The sequence below is a fragment of the Etheostoma spectabile genome, chromosome 18, assembly GCF_008692095.1.
Source record: "Etheostoma spectabile isolate EspeVRDwgs_2016 chromosome 18, UIUC_Espe_1.0, whole genome shotgun sequence".
NCBI lineage: Eukaryota > Metazoa > Chordata > Actinopteri > Perciformes > Percidae > Etheostoma > Etheostoma spectabile.
The window spans coordinates 6,317,427-6,338,755 of record NC_045750.1 but is presented as its reverse complement, the minus strand read 5'-3'; the positions used below and the strand labels follow the sequence as shown (position 1 = coordinate 6,338,755).

The following is a 21,329-nucleotide window of genomic DNA, read 5'->3' as shown; positions in this document are numbered from 1 at the left end:
TTTGTGTGATGGAGCTCCAAATTAAGTTTGCTTTGCTTATGCTTGAGATTTCTGTACAACCTGATGAATAATTAGCCTAGTTTTAGTCAAAGAGTTGCAGCATCTGCTTCCTGGCCACTTTCCTGGCCTCTTCATTGTTTTTTTACAGCAGACATTTTGACATGTCATATTAGGAAAGGCACAGGTAAGATTCATAAGATTGATGGCTCTGTGTGCCAGTAAGCATTTTCCAGTGAGCCTTAAGTGGAATACAGCTATCATTAACGTTATTGAAAAGTGTCCGCTGTGAAAAACGACACTGTCACTGTGGTACTAAATTCTTCCCTTATCTAAGATATTGCTGTACAAAAATAGAATTTGGTTTAGATTTTTTATTACACTAACAATTGTCTGGCTGTTCCGTCTATCTTTAAGTATTTCTATACATTTATTATCCTTGACTAAATAAGCAACACAGTTTATTAAGTTAGTAGAAAGCAAAAACATCAAAGTCAGAAACTCAGCTAATCTGCTTCATCAGGACGCTTGTAAGGAAATAACATACTACAACCAAATATTGTTCCAAATATGGCACTGAGTTCTGTTTATATGATATCTCATTGCTCATGAAAAGAAGTGTTTTAAAAAAACATGTTTTAAGGGCCTTGAAGAAACAAAGAAGTCAGTAAAGGAGAGCAGCGTTTAAAATATTGTGCCGTTTTTATTTTTGTGTAAAAATCACACAGCTGCTAGTTGACTCTGCAGAGATACAGTACATCCATGCAGTTACACATCTAGGATCCCACAGCCAAGAGATAAGGAATTAAATATAATATTCTTTCGCTGTTAGTCAGCAATTAATGCAAATTTACACAAGTCCAAAAGTGTGTATCATGTACAATATACAACACAGATCTTGGTTCAAATAGCATTCAAAATCCCACCAAAGACTTTGTGATTGCTTCTGCCTGCCTGGATTGCCTTTAGGGTTTGCGGATGAATGGGGAGCTATTGTGCTAGCGAGCATAAATCAATCCCACATGAAGGTTTTCAATGGTATTAGTTCTAGGTCTGGAGACAATATCACACACACACACACACACACACTGGAAACGCTAGCGGGGGGGAGGGGGGTAAGGCTTTAAGAGAACACACAGGAAGTTCCAGGGACAAAAACATTTATAAAAATAAAAAAATATCTAACCAAAGACGACGGGATATTTAAGGGTACTGGCACAACAACCTCTTAGTTTCCAAGGATGTACTGAAGAAATAAAAACTTAAGTGGTTCATTATTTCTTTTTTTCTTCTTAAAGCATCTTTTTTTTTTTTTTTTTTAAATACATGTGAAAGACAAAATATTCAAACGTTAAAAGAAAGCAGAAGGATGTAACAAAAAAATATAAAAAGAAAGAAGAAGGGTAGGGAGGGTAAGTTCAAAGTGCAGTAGGGTCATCCAGGTCTTCCATTCTGTTGACTGGTCTCTGTCTGTCGTCCTGTTGAGCTTCATCTACACCCAGCAAGGGTCACATCTTGCAGATTTAGGGTGGGGTGGGGTGTGTGTGTGTGTGTGACAAGCATACAGTAGCTGTTGTTCTGGAAGATTTAAGATACAAAAACCAGAGTATACTGTTCACACAGTTGCTACTGTCATAGTACAAACCAATGACCAAGTACAAACAGCTAAGTAGAGGTGGTGTGTGAGGATGTATCACCCGTACTTGCATAGTGCAGACTGTCCGATTGGAAAACAGCTGAATATCTTAAACTCATACCTTCACCATCAGTTTGGATTTGTGCATTTGTTTTTGCTGATCAGAAAGTCACAGCGAAACTTCTCGCTGATCAGCAGAACAATTCTTCATACAGTAATTGCTGCCTCCTGCAGGCGAGCAGCTGGTATTATCTTCAAACCCCTTCAAGTAAATGTCTGTTTTGGCTAAATGGTTTCCCGTCCAGGTGAAGGTAAAAGACGGGGAAATGAAAACAGCAACCAAGTATAACATGTTTAAAAAGAATGTTGACGCACAGCTCTGTTTGGAAATGAATCAACAGAAACGTGAAGAAAGGGAAAAGAGTTGTCATTTCTTATCTTTCTTTTCTTTTTAAACAAAGCCCGAGTCAAGGTGAAAGAGCAGGGTGATAGTTCAGTCATTTGGCATCAAGTTAAACCATTCAGTCACATCAAACCTCAAAGACATTCATTCACCCTATCATGCCATCAACACACATATGTAGACTTCAAGGGGCAGTAAGACAAGAGAGCGAGAGAGAGGTGTCACAGGATGAGTAAAAAAGAAGAAAAAAAAAAACCTTCACCATAATATTTTGGCCATTAAAGGCCTCACAAAAACAGACAGAAAATCCTTTCCAGAAGTAGCCCAGTATGTTTTATGGAGAGACTGACCACACCAAAACTCCAGCAAAAAAAAAAAAATCAAAAAGAAATCTATGTGACATTTCTTGCTTACTGGCAGATTTCTGGTAGAAGTTCATGTTTTCAAAGCCTCTAAAATGTATTGCAGCAAGTCTCTGTGACTTATTTTTTACCAGATTATTTAATAAATGGTGACATTTGGGAGGCAAATGTTCATGAGAGAGACGGCCTTTGATGATATTTAAAGCAGAAATGCTTTTAGAGTCCCGTTTTCCACAATTATTGCCCAGCTTGGACTAGGTATTATCAGCAGTAGAAAAGTAGGTACACCGATAAGTGAGAAGACCAAGGAATAGTTAAACTACTTTAGAAACACACGCTTTCCTTCATTTCCAGCAGTTTTAGCACTAAACTCTCCCCAAAATTGCAAATTGTTGTTTTTACTGCTCTGTTTTTGTACAGACTAAGCAAACGACAGACCACATATTAACATGTTCATTTTAGAGGTGATGGTAGGTGTAGTTTTGAACTTTGGACAGAGCCAGGATAGCGGTTTCCCCCTGCTACCAGTCTTTATGCTAAGCTAAGATAATCGTAGCCCCCATCTCTGTACTCACACATAATATTGATATGGATCTTCTCATCCAACTCTAAAAAAAGAAACCTGAAGAAGCGCATTTCCCCAAAAAGCACTAAATTGCTTCTTTTAATTTAGGAGTTTTGTGCGGCACAGCACCCCAAGACAGAAGAAACATATTGTTGCTAGCTTCAAGTCACTAAACAGAAACACAAATACACAAACGGTCACACACAACAAACACACTCCGCCTTCCTTCTTCAGTCATTCGGAGAGTAGTCAGACACCAGCAGTTTGTCTTCAGACGGCACTCGCAGGTGGAGCGTCTGGTCTGTCACTCCTAACCATTTCTCAGACTGCTGTTGTCCTCGCGCTCACCTCTCTTTAGAGAAATTTGAAAAGTGCCAGTTTGTAAAATCCCCCCCCCCCCCCCGATGCTCCTGTCGCCTCCTCCTCTTGGTAAGACTTTGCTCTCATGTCCTTCCGGTATATGATTAATACAAGTGTTAGTTGAGCGTAAGAGTATTAACGGAGCACCCTGCAGCAGGTCGGAGGCTCCAGGGAAAGCCGAGATGGTGGGAGGAGGAGGGAGGGGTGGAGGGAGAGTCACACCAAGGGCCACAGTTTTGCTTCAGATGGACTACAGCCGAGTTCTCCTCTTCACGTTGGTTAAAGATGAGAGAAAGGTCTGAGCTGCTCCAGCTGGACTTCCAGGGATATCCTCTCTTCAAGAAGGTCCTGGAAAAAAAGAACCCATGTGTGATCTTTTTTTTTTTTTTTTGTCTGTGGACACAGGAGTCGGAAAGAAAACACTGTAAACCTACGTACCTTCAGCTGTTGCTGCAATTCACTGTTAAGTCGTGCCAACACTGTGTTTGTCTCTTTGTTTCTTCTGATTGAAGCTTGGATCGCCTTTTTGTCCTTTCCTACTGACCTGGAAACACAAATACACACTTTTTACTCAAGCGTTATCAACAAATTTCTTTTTAATACTTAATAGGATCTTCCAAAGTCTTGCCAACCAACCAACCAACGTTGCCCCGGGGGAGGACGGTGAGTCGAGGACAGGTTGACGTTTAATTTTTGGACCGTGTGCTGTCCCGGCGTAGTCGTCTTGATTTAACCTTCGGCGCCAGGTTTTGGGGAGGGCCTAGGGCCCGAACAGAATTTTTGGGCCCCGATGGGAAGATAAAACGAGGAAAAGCAACAAAAACACTTTTCCCAAGGGGCATAAAAAAAACCCAATACATTATTAAATAAAAAAATTATAAAAAGTTACAAATCACAATTACAAATGTGCAGAAAAGAGGGAAAGTGGGGGTCTTTTGGTATTGTGTTCTTTGGAACTCGGGTGCACTGTTTTTTTATCGTGTGAAGGGCTCTTTGCAGGGTGGAAACGTTTTAAAAAATTACCAAATGCGACAAAGGTTTAGTGATTTGTTAACAAAGATTGTTTTTGAAGGGCGATACACTGCAAAGGGGTTTACAGCAGAGCCCCTGAGACAACTTCTTCGTTCATAATACTGACTTTAATCCCCCTCCCCCCAGGAACCATGCCCCAACCGCTGACCATGAAAAAGTTTTTTTAAAAACTTACTAAAAAATAGAAAGGGGTGAGATTTCCCAATTTCTGGAGGGGGGAATTTATCCAATTCTACCCAGTAAGGAGTAAACGCCCTGGGTGTCTGAAGGGGGATTTTGGGGTTTTATAGGCGTGAAAGTTCAGAAAATTTTCTTTTCAACAGTTCTTTTCCAAAAAAATGGTTAATTGAAAAATTTTGGGCCTTGGATTTTTTTTAAAGAGACAAGCATTGCGTTTTGTCAAATTTTTACAAAAGTAATATTTTCACAAAGTTTTAAAAAAAAAAAAATACTCAAGACAAGAAAACTGAAGCTTTGCAGTGAACATTTGGAAGTTTTTTCCCTATACAGTTATATTGACAGTCATTTTTTAGGTCTTTACTTACGAGTGATAGTGTGGACCTCCCTCGACTTTGGGTCACTCTTGATTTCTTTAAAAGGGCGGCTCCCCCGAGGATTTCCCCCCGTAAAACCGGACAGGCAACTTGACCCCGAAAGAACACCAGCGATGAAAACCTTTTGGGTACCGCGAATGGTGGCTCTGCGAGAGGAATTTTTGAGATCATTTTAAACTGATTTCAAAATTTTAAGGAACAACTTTCTTTGTGAAAAGGCCAATTTGATGCACAACCGATGTCCCTTTTCGACCCTGCAAAAAGGACATTAACAAGGTACCAAAACCCCCGGGGAGCATTTATTTTAAACAAAAATTTCAATCCCCCCAATTACTAAAAAAAGGGAAAGAAAAAATTTAACCCTTAAAACAAGGGGTGGAGTGCTATTTTTTGGTAGATTTTAAAAATTTAAAAATTTGCAAATTCTGAAATTTTTCACGGGCAACAGCTCAAGTTTCACGTCTCCTTTTTGTGAAAAATTAAAAAAGAATGGGTCGATTAAAAAAATAGCAATTTTGGTTTTTCCAGGATTTTCTTGGGTGCAGGGGTCTTTAAACCATTTGTAAAAGTCCAAAAAGTCGAGGCAACAACCACCGTTTCCCGGGTCATGGGGAGGGCGAACCCCTTTGGGAGGCTGGAAAGGGGTTCAGAGGGAGCAAAAGGCCCGAAAGGGCTGAAGTGGCCAAAATGGGTTTCTGGGGGAAACGTTGGGGGGGGGGGTGGTGGGGGGTGAGCCTTTCCCGGCTCCTGATGCACCCTCCCGCCCCGCCGATGCCCGGGTGTGGTTTCTACGTCTGGAGGGAGGGAGAAAAGGGCGGTGAAGGCCCTTAGTGTAGGTTGCAAATTGATGCAACATTTATGATTTTGAGCGAGGATGGGCGAGCGTTTAAAACCCCTGATTTCTGCGTTTTTCCTGTGGGGGGGGGGGTCGAGGGGGGACAGCGGGGGGGTAAGCTATCGTAGAGGACTGGGGTTGTCCTGCAGCAGACGCGGCAGCAAAGGTGCGGTTCATGTCGAGAGACGAGGAGCGAGAGTGAGAGGGGTGGGGGCGGGGGGGAGGTGGAGGGGGGGCCACCACCTTCAGAGCCTCCGGAGACGTTCCCGACTGAGACCTGAGCACAAGCATTCATGTTTTTGGGATTAGGGATAGGACACATATCTTTCTATTTACAGTGCGATTTGTCAGAGCAGATGTTAACACATATGATGTTACAGATTAACAGATATGCGAAGACACGTCCACAGCGCTTGTCCATAGTAGTGAAAGCCACTGACCGTTGTCTTGTGATTGGCTCCTGGTCTGAGGTGAAGGAGTCTGAACTGCTGTAACCATCACCTTGGCAGAAAAAACACAACAGCCCATAAACATTGGATCAACCTACTGACCTAAAATGCCAAAAATGTGCAGTTCACAACAGAAAGTATAGAAACAGGAGTATTTATACGTAGGTGGATCGAAACTCACAGTGAGACATAAACATTTTCAGCATCATTTCCATGACTTTAAAAAGGAGCAAATGATTTGGCTAGGCTTATGAAAAAACTCTTCATGTTTGTAAGGTTTCAGGTAATTTGAAGAAGTTTAAAATTGAAAAAAAAAAAAAAAGTCAGGAAGTATGGAGTGAGAAGGAAGTGAGATTACCAGAGCTCTGTAGCCCACTGTTCATTACTGCCTGAATCTACATTAGCTGCAACTAGTATACCTGAACCTCAGACTGAACGGCCTGCGGTTGAGTTGCATTGTGGGTAATGTAGGTGCCATGTTTGTAAGAATGTATGGAATGAAAAAAGTCCATATCTATGATTCTACTGCATCCTTTTTACATTTTTAATTTGAATTCTCTATGATGATTATGCACGTGTTTTAGAAATGCATTGGTGAAGCCACTCCTTTACTCACCTACAGTCTTGGCGGCTACAAACTTCATGGAGGCAGGTAATTGGGCTTCTTCAGACAGTTCGGGAGGTTTAGCCAATAGCGGACTGGTCGGGTGGTTGTGGTCTAAAGGTTTGAGAAATGACAGGGAGGGCGTAAGTGTGGAGTCACTTTTACCGGGTGACGGCAAAAACGGAAAATAGTTAACAGTCTTACTACTTTCATCCCAAAATATCCTTAGTAGCAGCTTAAGAAACATGTGACCCACAAAACGAGGAAAGCATTGTCGGAGGAACAGAGAAAGAGGAAACGGAAGATTGACCGAGCGAAGAGTCAGACATAAGTAAACATAGGAGGTCCCAAATATCTATCCTGAAGCTGAAGGGGGGGGGGGGCTCTTTAGAGAAACCAGCGAACAAAAAGAGAAAGAAATGGCCAAAACAGCATTGCGCCCCTTTAACTCACACTTTTAAGTTATTTCAAGCCCTTCACAATTCTATTCATAAAAAGTCAATAAGCAAATAAAAAAAGCTTGTGTTTAAAAAAGGCTTGCCAGGGGTTGTCTCACCGCTGCCAGTTCTCTTCAGCTCCATCTCCTGCATGTGGATCTTACTGGGTGTCATCCGGATGGGAACAGGGTGCACAATGGCCGTGTCCTGAAGGGCAGATTAAAGGGACAGGAGGTGAGACAGACAGATTCATGAAGGGAAAGAGACAAGGAGATGGAGGAGATCCATCTGTCAATTACCTTGGTTTAAAACATAACAGCATGTGTAACAAATGCAAACAATGTGAGGATTTGAATTAATATCTGCTTGGAATAGCATTGTGTATTGTATGAATGAATATATTATATATATTAGTATTCTAATTGAAATATTGCGATATGAACTCTTATATATAAATATAAGGTTGACTACACTTCAGGTATTTGACAGCTTTGGTTGATTTTTACTTTGCAGGTTAACATTTTTCATACAAAACATATGATTTTATAAATATATGTTATAGATTGAAGTACTCAACAGTTTAAATGATCTCCACTTCAAAAATAAAGTGCTGCTCACTTATGCATCAGTAATAATAATCCAATGATATCATATATAACATGATAACATTCACAGGAGCCATTTTTCTGCATTATGAAAACTTTTATTCTTGATACTTTAAGTACATTTAGCTTATAATATGTACCTTTGGACAAGTGACATTTTCAATGCAGGACTCATAAGAGAGTGTTTTTATAATATAGCAATATAGCAAGTTTTACTCAACTAAAATATCTGAATACATATTTCAGCCACACCATTTATGTAAAACGTTGACCTGTGATATTTCATTAAAAAACAGCTAATTTGTTGTCCATTCCACCAATGTAAGGGGGACATTTTACATCATTTTTTTAGGTTCGTTCTGCCCAGAATTTTAGAGCACTCAAAAGCAATCTGAAAAAGATACACACTCTTGCAATAAGGCATATTGTGAGGTCAATACAGCATGTTTTACCAGATTAATAGTGCAGAGCGATTCGTGAGCTATTTATTGCTGAAAGGAAAAGAAATTCTGCCAGAAGGGCAAAAAACATGGACACCTCAACAGTACATAACAAAGCACCACACAAATACTTACAATATTTGACCATAAATGGAAAAAGTATGTCCCAATCTGAAAATGCACTAGCAATTGGTGGATATAACTGTAGAAAAAAGGTGATGTCCAATAGAAAGCTGAGCCAGCCAAATCACAACACACACTGGCCACTGCTGATGCAGCAGACTGCACTTTGAAAGAACATCATGCACAGAGATAGAGAAAGAGAGAGACGACGTGTTTCCATTTAATTGCCAAGCGAATTAAAAGCAAACTTTTGAAGAAATGTGAATTATGTGCATTTCCATCAACTGGTTTGGAGTGAATTAACGAGGCTTCAGTGTAGTTTTATCAGCATTTGGCGCTATAAACTACACGCAAAGAAGAAGTAGAGGTTTTCCACCGAAAACAAAACAACTCGTCTTAGCCATCTAAATCACATACGGGAGAAAGATGGAGAGAGGTCTTTAGGAATTTAGTTAAATTGGGCAAATATGAATTGTTCTTGCATGTCAGCTAGTATTGGCCATGTTTTATGCTGTCTGGAGATGAAGACACGTAATGGGAATATCTGGAAAGATGCTGACAGCAGAAACCGCTGATCAGTCCGGTTAGTTACGTAAATGTTTGCTACGTCAGAACTTTTAGAAAAAGGCGCTTCCCATTTAGCGCATTAACCCATTTTTGAAAACCACCTCAAGCGAGCGTAAAAGCTTTTATTGAAATTTTGCTGTTTCCAAACAGCTTTTCTAATGAGATACTAGAATGCAAATAAAAACATTTGCATAGCATAACGCCTGGAGAGAGACAGAGAGATAGAGAAAGAGAGGAGGCACAGAGATCCAGAGAGGGTTAATGTCTGTCCATTAATGGTGAAACCATGCATACTAAGTGATTGACTTACAGGGTCAGCTGGTGCAATGTTAGAGTCAAATTGGGTCAGAGTTTGTGAGCTGGAGGAGCGCTCGCTAAACGTCTCCCACTGCTGCAGGAGACAGACAGACAGTGAGAAAAAACATGTCAGTCAGCCAGTGCAGTGACATCACACATTTACATCATCAGCCTGAGCCGCTACCGTCATCTGACATCATCAGCCATCACAAGAAGACGTGGCGATGTGATAACATCGGTAGGCATGGAAACAAAACAGACTTTCATACAGAACAGCAGGCTATCGCCACAGCCCAGGAAATGAGAGAAGAGGTGCTGAATTAGCAGTCATTATGTTTTGATAATGAAGAGGATGAAGTGGCAGTCAACTCATGACGGATGAATAAAGACAAAGCACTTAATTAAACCAGAGCAATTCATTATGATGACTCAAATGCAAACACAGCAAAAGCAAACAAGCATGGAGCTCACAGTGTGTGTGAAGATAGAACAAGTAATTGTGTGTGTTGTATGCATGTTGTAAACCTCATTGCTCTGGTTCATTTCTGGCCAGGCCTGGTTGAGGGAAGGCATGGAGGGAGACTTGCTGGGGGTGACCTCCACCGGGGAGCCCGAGTATCCAACATCAGCAGTCTGCTCAGGAACCTCTGAAAACCAACACAGGTTAGCCAGGTCCGTCAACAACAACAACAACAACCAAGGATACAAATATTAAGGGTCTAGATGGTAAGCAAAATGCAATAAATAGTATTTAAGTAAATGTATTTAGGCTTTTTTCCTCAGAAAGTTACATAAACCAACATTTGTGTTTTTGTATAGATCTTTAAAGTGAGACTATGTCAATTTTGAAATAAGAAATAGCACAGTTTTCCACTTATAAATCTAAATTTATAGATAAAAAAAAAAACACCCTTGATCAATTCAATTCATTCAGGAGTTTTGCACCAAAGCATAAATTGGTATTATATGTGTGTGTTTTATATATAAATAAAACATAATGGGACCACAGAGAATTCAAAGCATAAATTGGTGTTTTTGTAACATTTGTATTTTATATATGTGTGTGTGTGTGTGTGTGTGTGTGAGCAGTCTGGGGCCAGAGCGGCTGCTGTTCTCAGCAAAGGTTACGTTCAAATTTCTGTCAGCACACTGCAGCGCAGTAACCTTACAGGTTTTATGAAGCCTGAGGTTGGGAAATTAGGAGAGGGAGCAACACAGAGAGAGAAGGGGGGGGGGGGGCTGCATACCTCAGTCCTCCCCCGGGCAATAGCTTTTTGGCATAGGCTTCAGGCAGCCCTTCTCAGGGAGGGCGTAGCCTTCTTCCTGGCCACAACCCCGGGAAGCGGCGCAATCTCCGGGTCAGCGCTCCGTCTTTATCGAAGTCTGACAGCTCCCTTCAAAACACACATTACACATCAGTGATTACTCCTCACAAAAACACACGCTGGCAATGTACCCCCGCACGGAGCTTTTTCCAAAAGGGCTCAATGCCTTAACCGATTTATCTTCCCCATCATTCAAAGGTTTTTTTTTCTTGATAGCTAGATGGCCCTTCCCCCTAAACCCGAATACAAAATTTTTTATAAAAACAGAACCTTTTGGTGAGTTTGGATATTAAAAGAACAAATCCTGCTCAAAACAGGTTTGGACAACCAAAAAGGGTTTGCTTCTTGCATCGGCTTAGGGTAAAGGATCTGAAGTGTTTTGATTGCATAATACCGCCTGCCGGGAAAAATTGTTCCCCTTCAAAACACTCAGCTGGTAGTTGGGGTTCAATCTGATTGTTTTTTTTTAAATTTTAAATTTAAGCAATCAAAGTACAATTTTAATTAAACAAAAAAGTTTTTTCCCCCATTTTATCTCAACCCCAAATTAAGGCTGGGGGACGTTTTAGGGAACTATGTTTTTGGGCGGGTAATTATAAGGTGTTGTTGGAAAAACCAAGGCCCCTTATTAATCGTGGAAAACAGCTGCGCTCATTGGCTCCTGACACTGTGAGATTTACCCCTTTGGTATTAAAATGGGGTTGAAGCGAGGGATTTTTTTAAAAACCCTATACCTTAAAGGTAAATTTAGCTCGAACCCGCCCTGTCACTGGTCCTGATTTGGGTTTCCCGCCCTCCATTATAGCATTTTTGAAATAAGAATCAAAGTTTGGGTTTTTTAACTCAGTGACTCTTCTATTACATGTATCGGGTCTCTTGCAAAGTCCGCACGTCCAAAATAAGTTTCTCATAGCCCAGAACGGCCCCACAAAAAACCGGTGAGAGGTCCTTTTTGCTTTTTACGTTTCTGAGGCCACCTACTACTTAAGGGGGGTGGGAAAAAGGGTTCCCCGTTGGGAATCGCATCACTGTCATCCCCCCCTAACCCCTTTAGGGAAAAAATTTCAACTTTTATATGAGTCAAAAATACCCCATGTTCCGCTTACGTTACACTGAAAGGGGGCTTGCCGATTATCTTATAAAAATTTTGATTGATTCACTCCTCCCAATTTCATTTTTAAATAAATGCAAAAAAATTGTTTTTTTTTAAAGACTTTTTCTCATTTAATTTTACAAGCCAAATCATCCCAAAAATTTTCTTCCCCATTTTTAAACCCGGTTTAAAAAGGTTTTTGAAGCGCCCAAGCGTGCATGCTTTCCCTTTTCTTCAAGAAATCTCTAGTTTACTTGTGGGGATGCTTTTGGTCCAAAAAAAAATCCGGTTTGGGACTGACAATTTTTTTTAGTTTTTTCCGGTTTTATGTGTGCATTTAAACATTCGCTTTGTAAAAGAATCGTGGCAAGGATATTCAATTTTAAACTAAAAAAATTGTGCTTCATATTTTTCCCCGAATCGTGCAGGCCTAACTGCTAACTCTCAGAGACTGGCAAACACAGCAGAATAGTGATGACTCACCAAATATGTGATAACTCTAAAATCGGTAGTTTGGATTTGGTGAAGAACTCTTTTGCAGCGGAACCTGGAAAACAAAGAAACAGATGATTTATTTGTATATGTGTGTATATGTGTGTGTGTATATGTGTGTGTGTGTTTTCCTACCAGGTATGAAGCCGGTGAGGTCTGACTGGATGGTTTTGAACTGGTTAATATAATACTGTCTCTGCTCGTCTGTGATCTTCCACGGATCGTCGTAGCCGCTGGACTGTCGCTGGATCTCATTGGTCATTGCTGCTGAGGCCACAGTTCGTATTGTTGTGCTTTCCTACGGGAAACAACATGGGACATTTACAGTGACATTTAAGAAAACAGCGCTGGTTTAAAGTAATAAAATAAGACCTGGTTGTACTCAAGTTTAGTTATTTCAGTGGCTGTATACTGTATGAATCTTTCTGATCACAGTTTGGACTGGTCACACTTCAAACTATTTCAAATTCTTATAAAAGGTTACATAGCAAAAAGGTTTTTTACTTTAATTCTAGCAAAGATTTCACATTAATCTGGGAATTTGGCCTAGTGGGACAAACAGAAGCCCATCATCAGATCCCATCCATAAATACAAAATTGACAAATTAAATAAAATTATCTAAGAAACTTAATAAATCAGCACGACGCCGGTCTAAAATCAGACACAGAGGCCTTCCCAGTTGTTGGCTTTGTCTGAGCAATGTCACACAAGTTGCTTGCTTGAGTTTTAGTCGAGCAGCACAGGCAGTAAAATCTCCAGGTCTATGTTTGCAATGTGTGTTGGCGCCTTTTCATCTGTTAAAAGAGGTTGATTAGGTTAACAACCGTGATTAACACAGCACACGACACATTTCCTTAGTCATTCTCATACTCTATATTTATAACTTTATCGTGTTACCTCCTGTTTCAACAATATGTGAGCTTCTTCTTTTTGATTTTCTTTTTCAGCACAAGCCCCATTTCTGCTGCGTGATTAGCTGATGGCGTTGTTTGACAGCAACCTTTTTTGTTGCATGAACCGAGGTATGTAGTTTGAGTAAATCCCAAACATTTTCAGGGCCAGAAAGAAAGAGTAGGGGGGTTCATGTCAACTGAAGAATTTAAAGCTAAATTGCTGCACCAAAGAGTATGTCTGGCCCGGCATAGTACTGAGGGACAGTGTCACACTGCCCTACCTGGACTGACGAGGGATGCATCCCTGGGATCGTGCTGGATGGCGGGGTGTCGGCTGTGAAACTGACCCAGCTTTCCTGACTCAGAGGCGGGGGCGAGCGGGACGGCCACATTCCTTCACCGGGCACTGGACCTGGAGGGAGGAGGAGAGTGACATCCCACGCAAAACAAATAAATATACTGCAAGTGTTATAAGGAAAGGATAAGGACTCTAACGATCATCTAATCAATTTATTTTTGCAGCTCTAAAAAGGATTATTTTCATAAAATTCTTTTTTTTTGTAATGTCTCCTTGTGCTGATGAAAGCACATGATGACTGCAGTGACTGCTTTTGCTATCGTCATGTACTGTATGTGTAAGCTGCAAACACCAGGAAGTCACACAAAAACAACCAAGATGCTCCATTCAGCTGAAGACAAGAAAGGGGAGAGAGAGGGGGGAATGACATGCAGCAAAGGGCCGCAGTTTGGAGTTGAACCCGGGCCCGCTGCGTCGAGGAGAAATCCTCTGTATATGGACGGTCGCTCTATTGAGCTATTTGGCCCCCATTTCTTCTTATCTCCCCATTCATTAATTTCTAATTCATCATCACCAACTGCTATTCTGCAGCGGCAGGTCAGTGGATGTTACCTGCTTGTGGTTCTCGGAACTGCGTCCACACAGCTCCAGTTGGGACCACCACCGGCTGTCTGTCTGCGTTTCCTCCACTGGGCTGTCGCTTGTGTTTCCGCCACGAGGGAGGGGAGGTGGGGGGAGACTGGTGAGGGGAGACCACGGGGGACGTCGGTTCGGGCTGGTGACACACATATAAATACAATCAAACAAACAAAAATTTTAAAAAAGTCATTCAGTAAACATGTAAACGACTGCAGATTTACTGAGAATCAACATCTTCAGACATGCAATCCTTTACAATTTGACACACAGTGAAGAAACAGCTCAGTGTGCAGAAGTGTTATTATGCTTTCACGTGTTATGGGTATTAACTTTTCATCAGATCCCTTCTCCAAAACCGCAAAATGTTTATCTCAAACACGCCAATTCTAAGGCAATAAATACTGCTTCAAAGCTTTTATCTGCTCATCGCAGATATGGGACGTTCAAGCACCCCGCAAATGCACATTTCACAATAGATTCAAACAGATTAGACGTCTACATAACCGACACGCAACACACTGCTGAAACAGGCAGCGGCAGAAAACCTCAGAGTGTCATTTGAGCTAGAAGTACACATACATGCACAGGAAAAAACACAGGAAACACAACAGTATTCCAGTGGCATATCTCTATTAACTGCTGGGTTATGCTGCATGAGGAAATAATATGTGTGTATGATGTTCCCCAAAAGACAGAGAATAGAAGTCCATATTTAATGAAGTTATTGCAGGACTACTTGTTGTTAAACAGCAACCCAAAGCCTGACCCAAATACTTTCATTCATTGTCTATTCACATACATGTATTTGTATATTCTTGGATAGGTAATTAAAATGAAACATGCAAGACACATGATGATATAAAACATCAAAACGTATGACAAAATGACAGTATTTAAAGGAAGTGTCCGAATGAGGAAAGTAAAATGACTAACCTGTGGGTCTATGCTGGGTGCCAGGGGCTGGATGACCTCGTGGGCAGGAAGTGAAGTGGATGATGGGGGAGCTTTCTTGTTTTGGAAACCCCTGCCTGGTGGTCTGGGCATTACTGCGGCGGCAGAGGCTGGGTACAACCCCTGACTGTCTGCGTCCTGGTACAGCGCTGCGTGCCTCGCCTCCGCCTCATTCTTCCCCACCACGAACCTGGGCAGCGGCAGGTCTTTGACTGGTGAGACAGGAATCCGTTAACAGGATTTAGAGGATGGATTAGTTTCAAATTGATTTCCAGGTGCCATAATGCAATAAACTGAAATCACTCTCCATTGCACCAAAATTGTCAAATGCCATCAGTCTGGGATGCTTGCTTGTTTTTGGTTAGCCACTTTCCTTTGCCTGGCCTCATCTGTGCCACTGCATGAAGGAGTGAACCTCTATATATATGGCTGCGTACTCTACCAGGTGAGCTACCCAGGCGCCCAGCCTCATCTGCTTCTACTTCAGTTCATAACTTCCTACATTTCCCAGAATGCCTAGTGAAGGGACACAGACGCTGTGGTTTATAGGCGTTTGTGAAGCGAGTGACGGCTTTGTATGATTTTAAATGTCAGAACGAAATAGTAAAAACAGAATAAAGTCCTCACTATTGGTTTGTCATAGAACCTGTTTCAGGCAAGTGGGTTTTTTCCCGCATTTAACTTCCAACATGGCCGAACTGAAAACATCTTTTTTTATCTCCATCTTGTACATTGCTGCTAAAAAAAACAATGCTACAAGCTCTTTAAACAAAATTAACAATACCAAATAAAACAAGAATAAAATAAGCAAAGCAATAGTGAGTAAAACAAACAAAAATTGCGAGATGTAGAGAGCAAAAATTGTAGAGCTCAAGCATAAAGGACAATGACACAGAAAATAATGGTCGGATTTTTTTCATATCATAACAATGTCTTTGGAGACAGCCTTATCTTTAAGAGGGAAAGGTTTCTTAAGTCCAAACATCCCCAGATTTAATAAGCATTGCGTTGTACATCACATCCATTTTTGCTATGAGGAAGTAGCCTCCGTGCTTCCTTATATTTACATCAAATTACAAAATCATGTCAGCAACTTCATGTTGCAATATTTCAGGCCAAAAAAGGAACACAATCCCTTGTGTTTTTTGAGAAGAGTCACGCCCTTTGAGGGCTTAGACAACAGACTATATTTAGTAAATACAAAAGCAGAAACAGCTCTTATTGTCAAGTACCTGCTAACACAAACATTGGGCTACTGCCAACCACACAATGCAGAATGTATCAAATCATTTCTGATTACATTACATTTTTGTCTAATGAAACAAATATCCCCCTCCCACACATAGAGTGAATTGTCCTGCCTAAGGACAGGCAGGACACACACACACACACACACACACACACACACACACACACACACACACACACACACACACACTTCAATGTCCTGCCTAAGGACACTTTGACATGGTGAGAGAAGGAGGGGGTCAAACAATAACGGCCGACCCTCTCTACCAACTGAATAAGATGAACTGTGATTTATTTATTTTAGCTGGCATACAATGTGTTCCCTGCCTGCATGATTTAAGCAAACAGAATAAGAAGCGTTACGTTCTTTTTTATATCAAGGCCATCATTTGCACAAATAGGCAACAAAGACTGCATTCTTTGAGAGTTTAAAATAGGGCTGTGTTGTGTTTTTGCATCGACATTGCGATGTGCGCATGCGCGATAGTCACATCGCAGGACGTAGCGACCCATCCCCTTTAAGACAGGTAGCATGTGGCCAACGTGTGTATGTGACGTTAGAGTGACGTCCGACGGGGTTTGTGTTGGGAAGTGAGGCTCTCCGTGTGTAGAAAAGTACCGTAGGCAGCAGCTGCCACTGACACAGGGATGTGCATAGTTTTCGACGGGTAGTCAGTGAAGCTACAGCAGTCAGTGTTTTATGTTCGGTGCAAATACGAACTAAATCACCTGATTAATACATTAACATAATCACAACGTCTCCCGGCCATTCCCCCCCGCAGAAAGCTGCTACCAGCCAGGCTAAAGCTAATATAGTTAACCTAAATAAACCAGGGGTCGGTCCGTCCGTCCCAACTAACGTTACGGTTCTGAGCCGCGACACAGGAAATGTGACACTTATCTACTACAGAAGTCTGTGTCTGATCTAATGTCATTTACACTATTTTATTTGTTCTCAGATACACAGTGTGTTGCTAGTGCGCATGACCTACAGGTCTGATCAATTTATCAAACTAACGAGCAGGCCCCGCTAGTCAACCACAACCTGACATTTAGCGGAAGCAACATGCAGTCACTGTCATACATTTTAACCTGGATTGATTATTGTATGAATACAATGGTGTCATGCTAGTCAACCAGCGTATTTCTACCTAATATCCCTCTCCAAACCACTTCAGAATAGTAGTCACAGCGCTGAATTGCTTTGGTGTTTGTAAAGCATTAAAGTTTAACAAAGAATGGTTCACATTAGAAAAGATCCTTCTTCATTTTTTATCTTCTATGTAGACGCACTCCCCTACAAAATCACCGTGGTAGTCGCGAATGATTTATTATTTCCAAATAGAGCTATTTATGTCATCTTTTAAAAATTACTTCTTCTTTTTTTCATATCGCATTATATATCGCAGGTGGAAAAAATATAGCAGTGTCAGTTTTTTTCCAATATCGTGCAGGCCTAGTTTAAACTAAAAGACTTCTACACTGCCCCTTGCTTACTGCCCCATGATGCCCTAAAAGTCATTAAGCTATCATTTCTAAACAAAAAACAAGATTCTGAACTAGTTACGGAAAAAGCGTTTGTGTCCAGTGCTTCTTGTCTGTTTGTTTTACGTGATGGTACTGAGAGGGAATGTGTTCCTTCTCGTGTAGAGAGGAGGTTCGTCGATGGTTAAATTCAACAGTGTACTCTCACCTGAGTTGAGGCTTTCCACCCTCAGCGGCAGACCCGACTGGGCAATGGCAATGAGCTTCAGAGCGATGTAGAACTGGCTCCGCCCAAAGTGACCCAGCCGAGTGGCTCCACACAGCTCTGTGATCTAAACACACACACACACACACACACACACACACACACACACACACACACACACACACGGAACAACAGTTCACATTGTAACCTGAAACTCTGATATTAACCAATACTGAGAGAAGAAAAGACAATTCGTAGAGTTTTACAGGGAATGGTTAAACAAAACAAAAAAAACAATATACAATCAACATTTAGGGTTTACTTCAACAAGAGGCTAAACTGTTTTCTTATCAGTGGTCCCAGGCACTGTCAAACTGTAAACACTTCATATACTGTACTTAAGTTTTCCAAAGACTTACAGACTGAATGTGATGTACCGTAGTTTAATTGCTTTAATTTACACAAAAAAACTATCTTATTTCCTCAGCTCATTGGCAGATGTTTGGTGGGTCTCACCACTTATAAGCCTGATTAGCACATATTTTGCTGTAGTTGATGTCATGCTGAGCCGGCTTTGTCCAGAATGGTAGACTGGGCGGCACGACAGACAGTATATAGGGGTTTCAATGTTGCACAGAAAACACATAGGAGATTTTTGGTGAGAGCGTACAATACTGTTCATAGTGTGGTTGTATGAATAATGTGTGGAAACCAGGAACCTGTGGAAATTTAACAGCCAGGGAGTTAAACTTCATAACATTAACATGAGTCCTTCAATGCTGAGAGCCACAACATCGACAGCCCGCCACAGCAGACTGATCCCTTTCTTGCTGACAAAGGACTTATTCTGAGTATGTCTGGATACAAAGCACCAGTCGCTTTTCTCCGCCTGTTACAACACGACACTGTAGCTCTATGTGTCTCATTGGCTACCACAGTTTACATTTGGAAGGTGGAGGATTACAACAGTGCTGAAATCTTCCGCCCGCCGCACAGCTCCCCGTGTTGACCTTGATCAGGATTCTGACTCACAAACTGCCAATACCGGTCTGCTGAGAGACCTGGAGTCACAAAGAAATGGAGCTGCTGCAAGTGAACTGGCTGCTCATTACTCATAGTTAACATTGGGGATGGCATCGGGGTTGGTGTGACCATAAATAATCTGACAAGTGGCAAATTCATCAGTTTTTGTTTTTTTTACAAGGTCTGTGTGAAGGCTGGTTGAATGATTCCTCAGTCATGCATGTATCATACAATGTAGGTTAATGCAGCAAGGAGACAACTTGTATACATCACATTGACAAGTGGACACTGTGACATTCAAGTCTGCAGTTCCATCATGTCAGCTCAACCTAGTGGCGAGCAAAACAACAGATTACACTGAAGTGAGAAGACAGGAAGGAGTGGGCAGTATTCTGAAGCAAAAGGCTGATGAGGACATTATTTGCTACAATGTTATGTATATTGGGCACTTATATCATCTTAGACTTTGGATATGACCAAAGTGTTATCTTTTACTGGTTTTAAAGGGCTGCATTACAGTGATGCCATTTTGTGAATTCACCAGACTGCTCTAGCTGTTCTATCATTTGCCTCCCATTTGGTCATTATATCCACATTACTAATGATTATTTATCAAAAAATCTCATTGTGTAAATAGTTTGTGAAAGCACCAATAGTCAGCCCTACAAAGTCGTCCCAATATCAGAAACTTTAACTCAGGGAATGTACAAAAGTCCCTCTATATGATGTGCAATGGTCAGCGATAGAAGTCACGGATGTGTGTTAAGGGGAGACATTATAAGTGAATATGGGACATATATTTTAAAAGGTCCCATGGCATGAAAATGTCACTTTATGTGGTTTTTTGACATTAATATGAGTTCTCCCAGCCTGCCTGTGGTCTCTCAGTGGCTAGAAATGGCGATAGGTGTAAACCGAGCCCGGGGTCTCCTGCCCTGCCTTTGAGAAAATTAAATCTCAGATGGTCTGATCTGGAATCTTGCTCCTTATGCGGTCATAAAGGGCAAGGATACTTCCCCTTTCTCTGCTTTGCCCGCCCAGAGACTTTGGCCCACCCATAAGAGAGAGAGAGACATCATGGATTTCAAAACAAGCAAAGTGGCAGTTGGTCAAGACCACACCCCCAGCCTCCACCTTGCCTTTCTAAAATGTGTATGCTTAAATATGTAATATGAAAAATAAACCCCTAAATATGTATTTTGGATGTTTTCCGCCCACTAGTCTGAAAGAAGAAATGCTATGGAAGCAAAATAGCTCAAAAGCTTAACATTGAAAACTGATGTGTTTGCCTGTAACGCACTGTGGGTGTGGGGTGAAGAGTTTGTCTGTCAGCCTCGTCAACAAGGCCCACTGCAGTCGGGAAGAAGCTGTTCTTGTGGATGACAGCTGTCTAGGTCCTCTGACAGCCAGGCAACTTTGGTAAATCTCCCTAAGCAGCGCTACGCTTCGTGGCCAGCCTCAGTCTGATGGTAACACTTGAGAAACTAGCTTACCTGCAGGACAACTTCGCTGGGTAGCTGGGCCGCCCGGAAAAGGTCAAGAACTCTCCCATTGGAAGCCACTTTTTTGGTGTTGTCCGTGTCGCAATAGACGAATAAATCCGAGTAATATTTCTGCTCGACATCAGTCAGCGTTAGACTTTCCATCGTAGTACAAATCGACCCTGAAAACTGGACAACTTGGCTGTTGATTAGCCCTAAGCCAATGGCTGGGGCAGAATCCAAAAAATGGGCGAGACTTCAGGCGTTACTGCACCAGCTAGGTCAGCAGTAATAATGTTCTTGTTGTCGTCTAATCCCACTCTCTGGTAAGACCCTAATGCTAACTGTTGACAACGACGGCTGGACACCGCTCAAATGTGCAAATAAGGAATGTTTTCATACAGTTAACCACTTAACGTTAGTTAACTTGTTGGGCCAGCCAAGCCCAGTAGCCAACAGCTGGCTAGTAGCACAGCGAGCTAACAGCTACCTTGAATCAAAGTCAGTGTCACTGACGTTAAGCTAACTAGCAAGTCGCAAAGTGCGTCCACCTCCTTATAATGGACATCTACCGCGTTATGCTCACGTTATAGCACTTCTTGTCCCTTTATTCCGTTATGGGATGGTGTTTCTACGTGTCGTTGAAAATAAATTCCTCAGCGGGGCCGTTAGAAGTAAAGTTTCTTTTGGTTCCTTCCTCTAGTAATCTTAGCCGCCATTCCTGCCACCAGTGTCAAGCTACTCAGTTAAAGTGACACTTCCGGTAGGATTTTTCAAATTAAAAACCCGTTGACATGCACTTCAGAATAGAAATCTGCTTCATTGTTTACAAGGAATTTCGACTCCTGTTTTTGTGTTTTTTTTTTCTAAAATTAGTATTGCGGAAATAACACTGCTCTCGTTCAGCATCACAATCTATTGATATTACT

The 21,329-nt window shown here is 41.5% G+C and overlaps 1 protein-coding gene across 1 annotated transcript; it reads right to left on the bottom strand.

The window, feature by feature from the left end:
• Positions 1-680: 680 nt before the first annotated feature.
• Positions 681-21,164, bottom strand: reps1 (RALBP1 associated Eps domain containing 1). The gene is made up of 18 exons (XM_032543625.1): positions 20,413-21,164; positions 17,900-18,023; positions 14,941-15,170; positions 13,981-14,143; positions 13,352-13,482; positions 12,312-12,474; positions 12,168-12,231; positions 10,570-10,660; positions 9,792-9,911; positions 9,280-9,360; positions 7,354-7,441; positions 6,810-6,911; positions 6,185-6,245; positions 5,803-6,021; positions 5,616-5,703; positions 3,976-4,083; positions 3,762-3,869; positions 681-3,671 (listed from the first exon to the last, which is right to left on the bottom strand). The coding sequence occupies exons 1-18, from the start codon at positions 20,563-20,565 to the stop codon at positions 3,603-3,605; spliced, it is 2,163 nt and encodes a 720-aa protein (XP_032399516.1). The 5' UTR covers positions 20,566-21,164; the 3' UTR covers positions 681-3,602.
• Between the last annotated feature and the right edge of the window lie 165 nt (positions 21,165-21,329).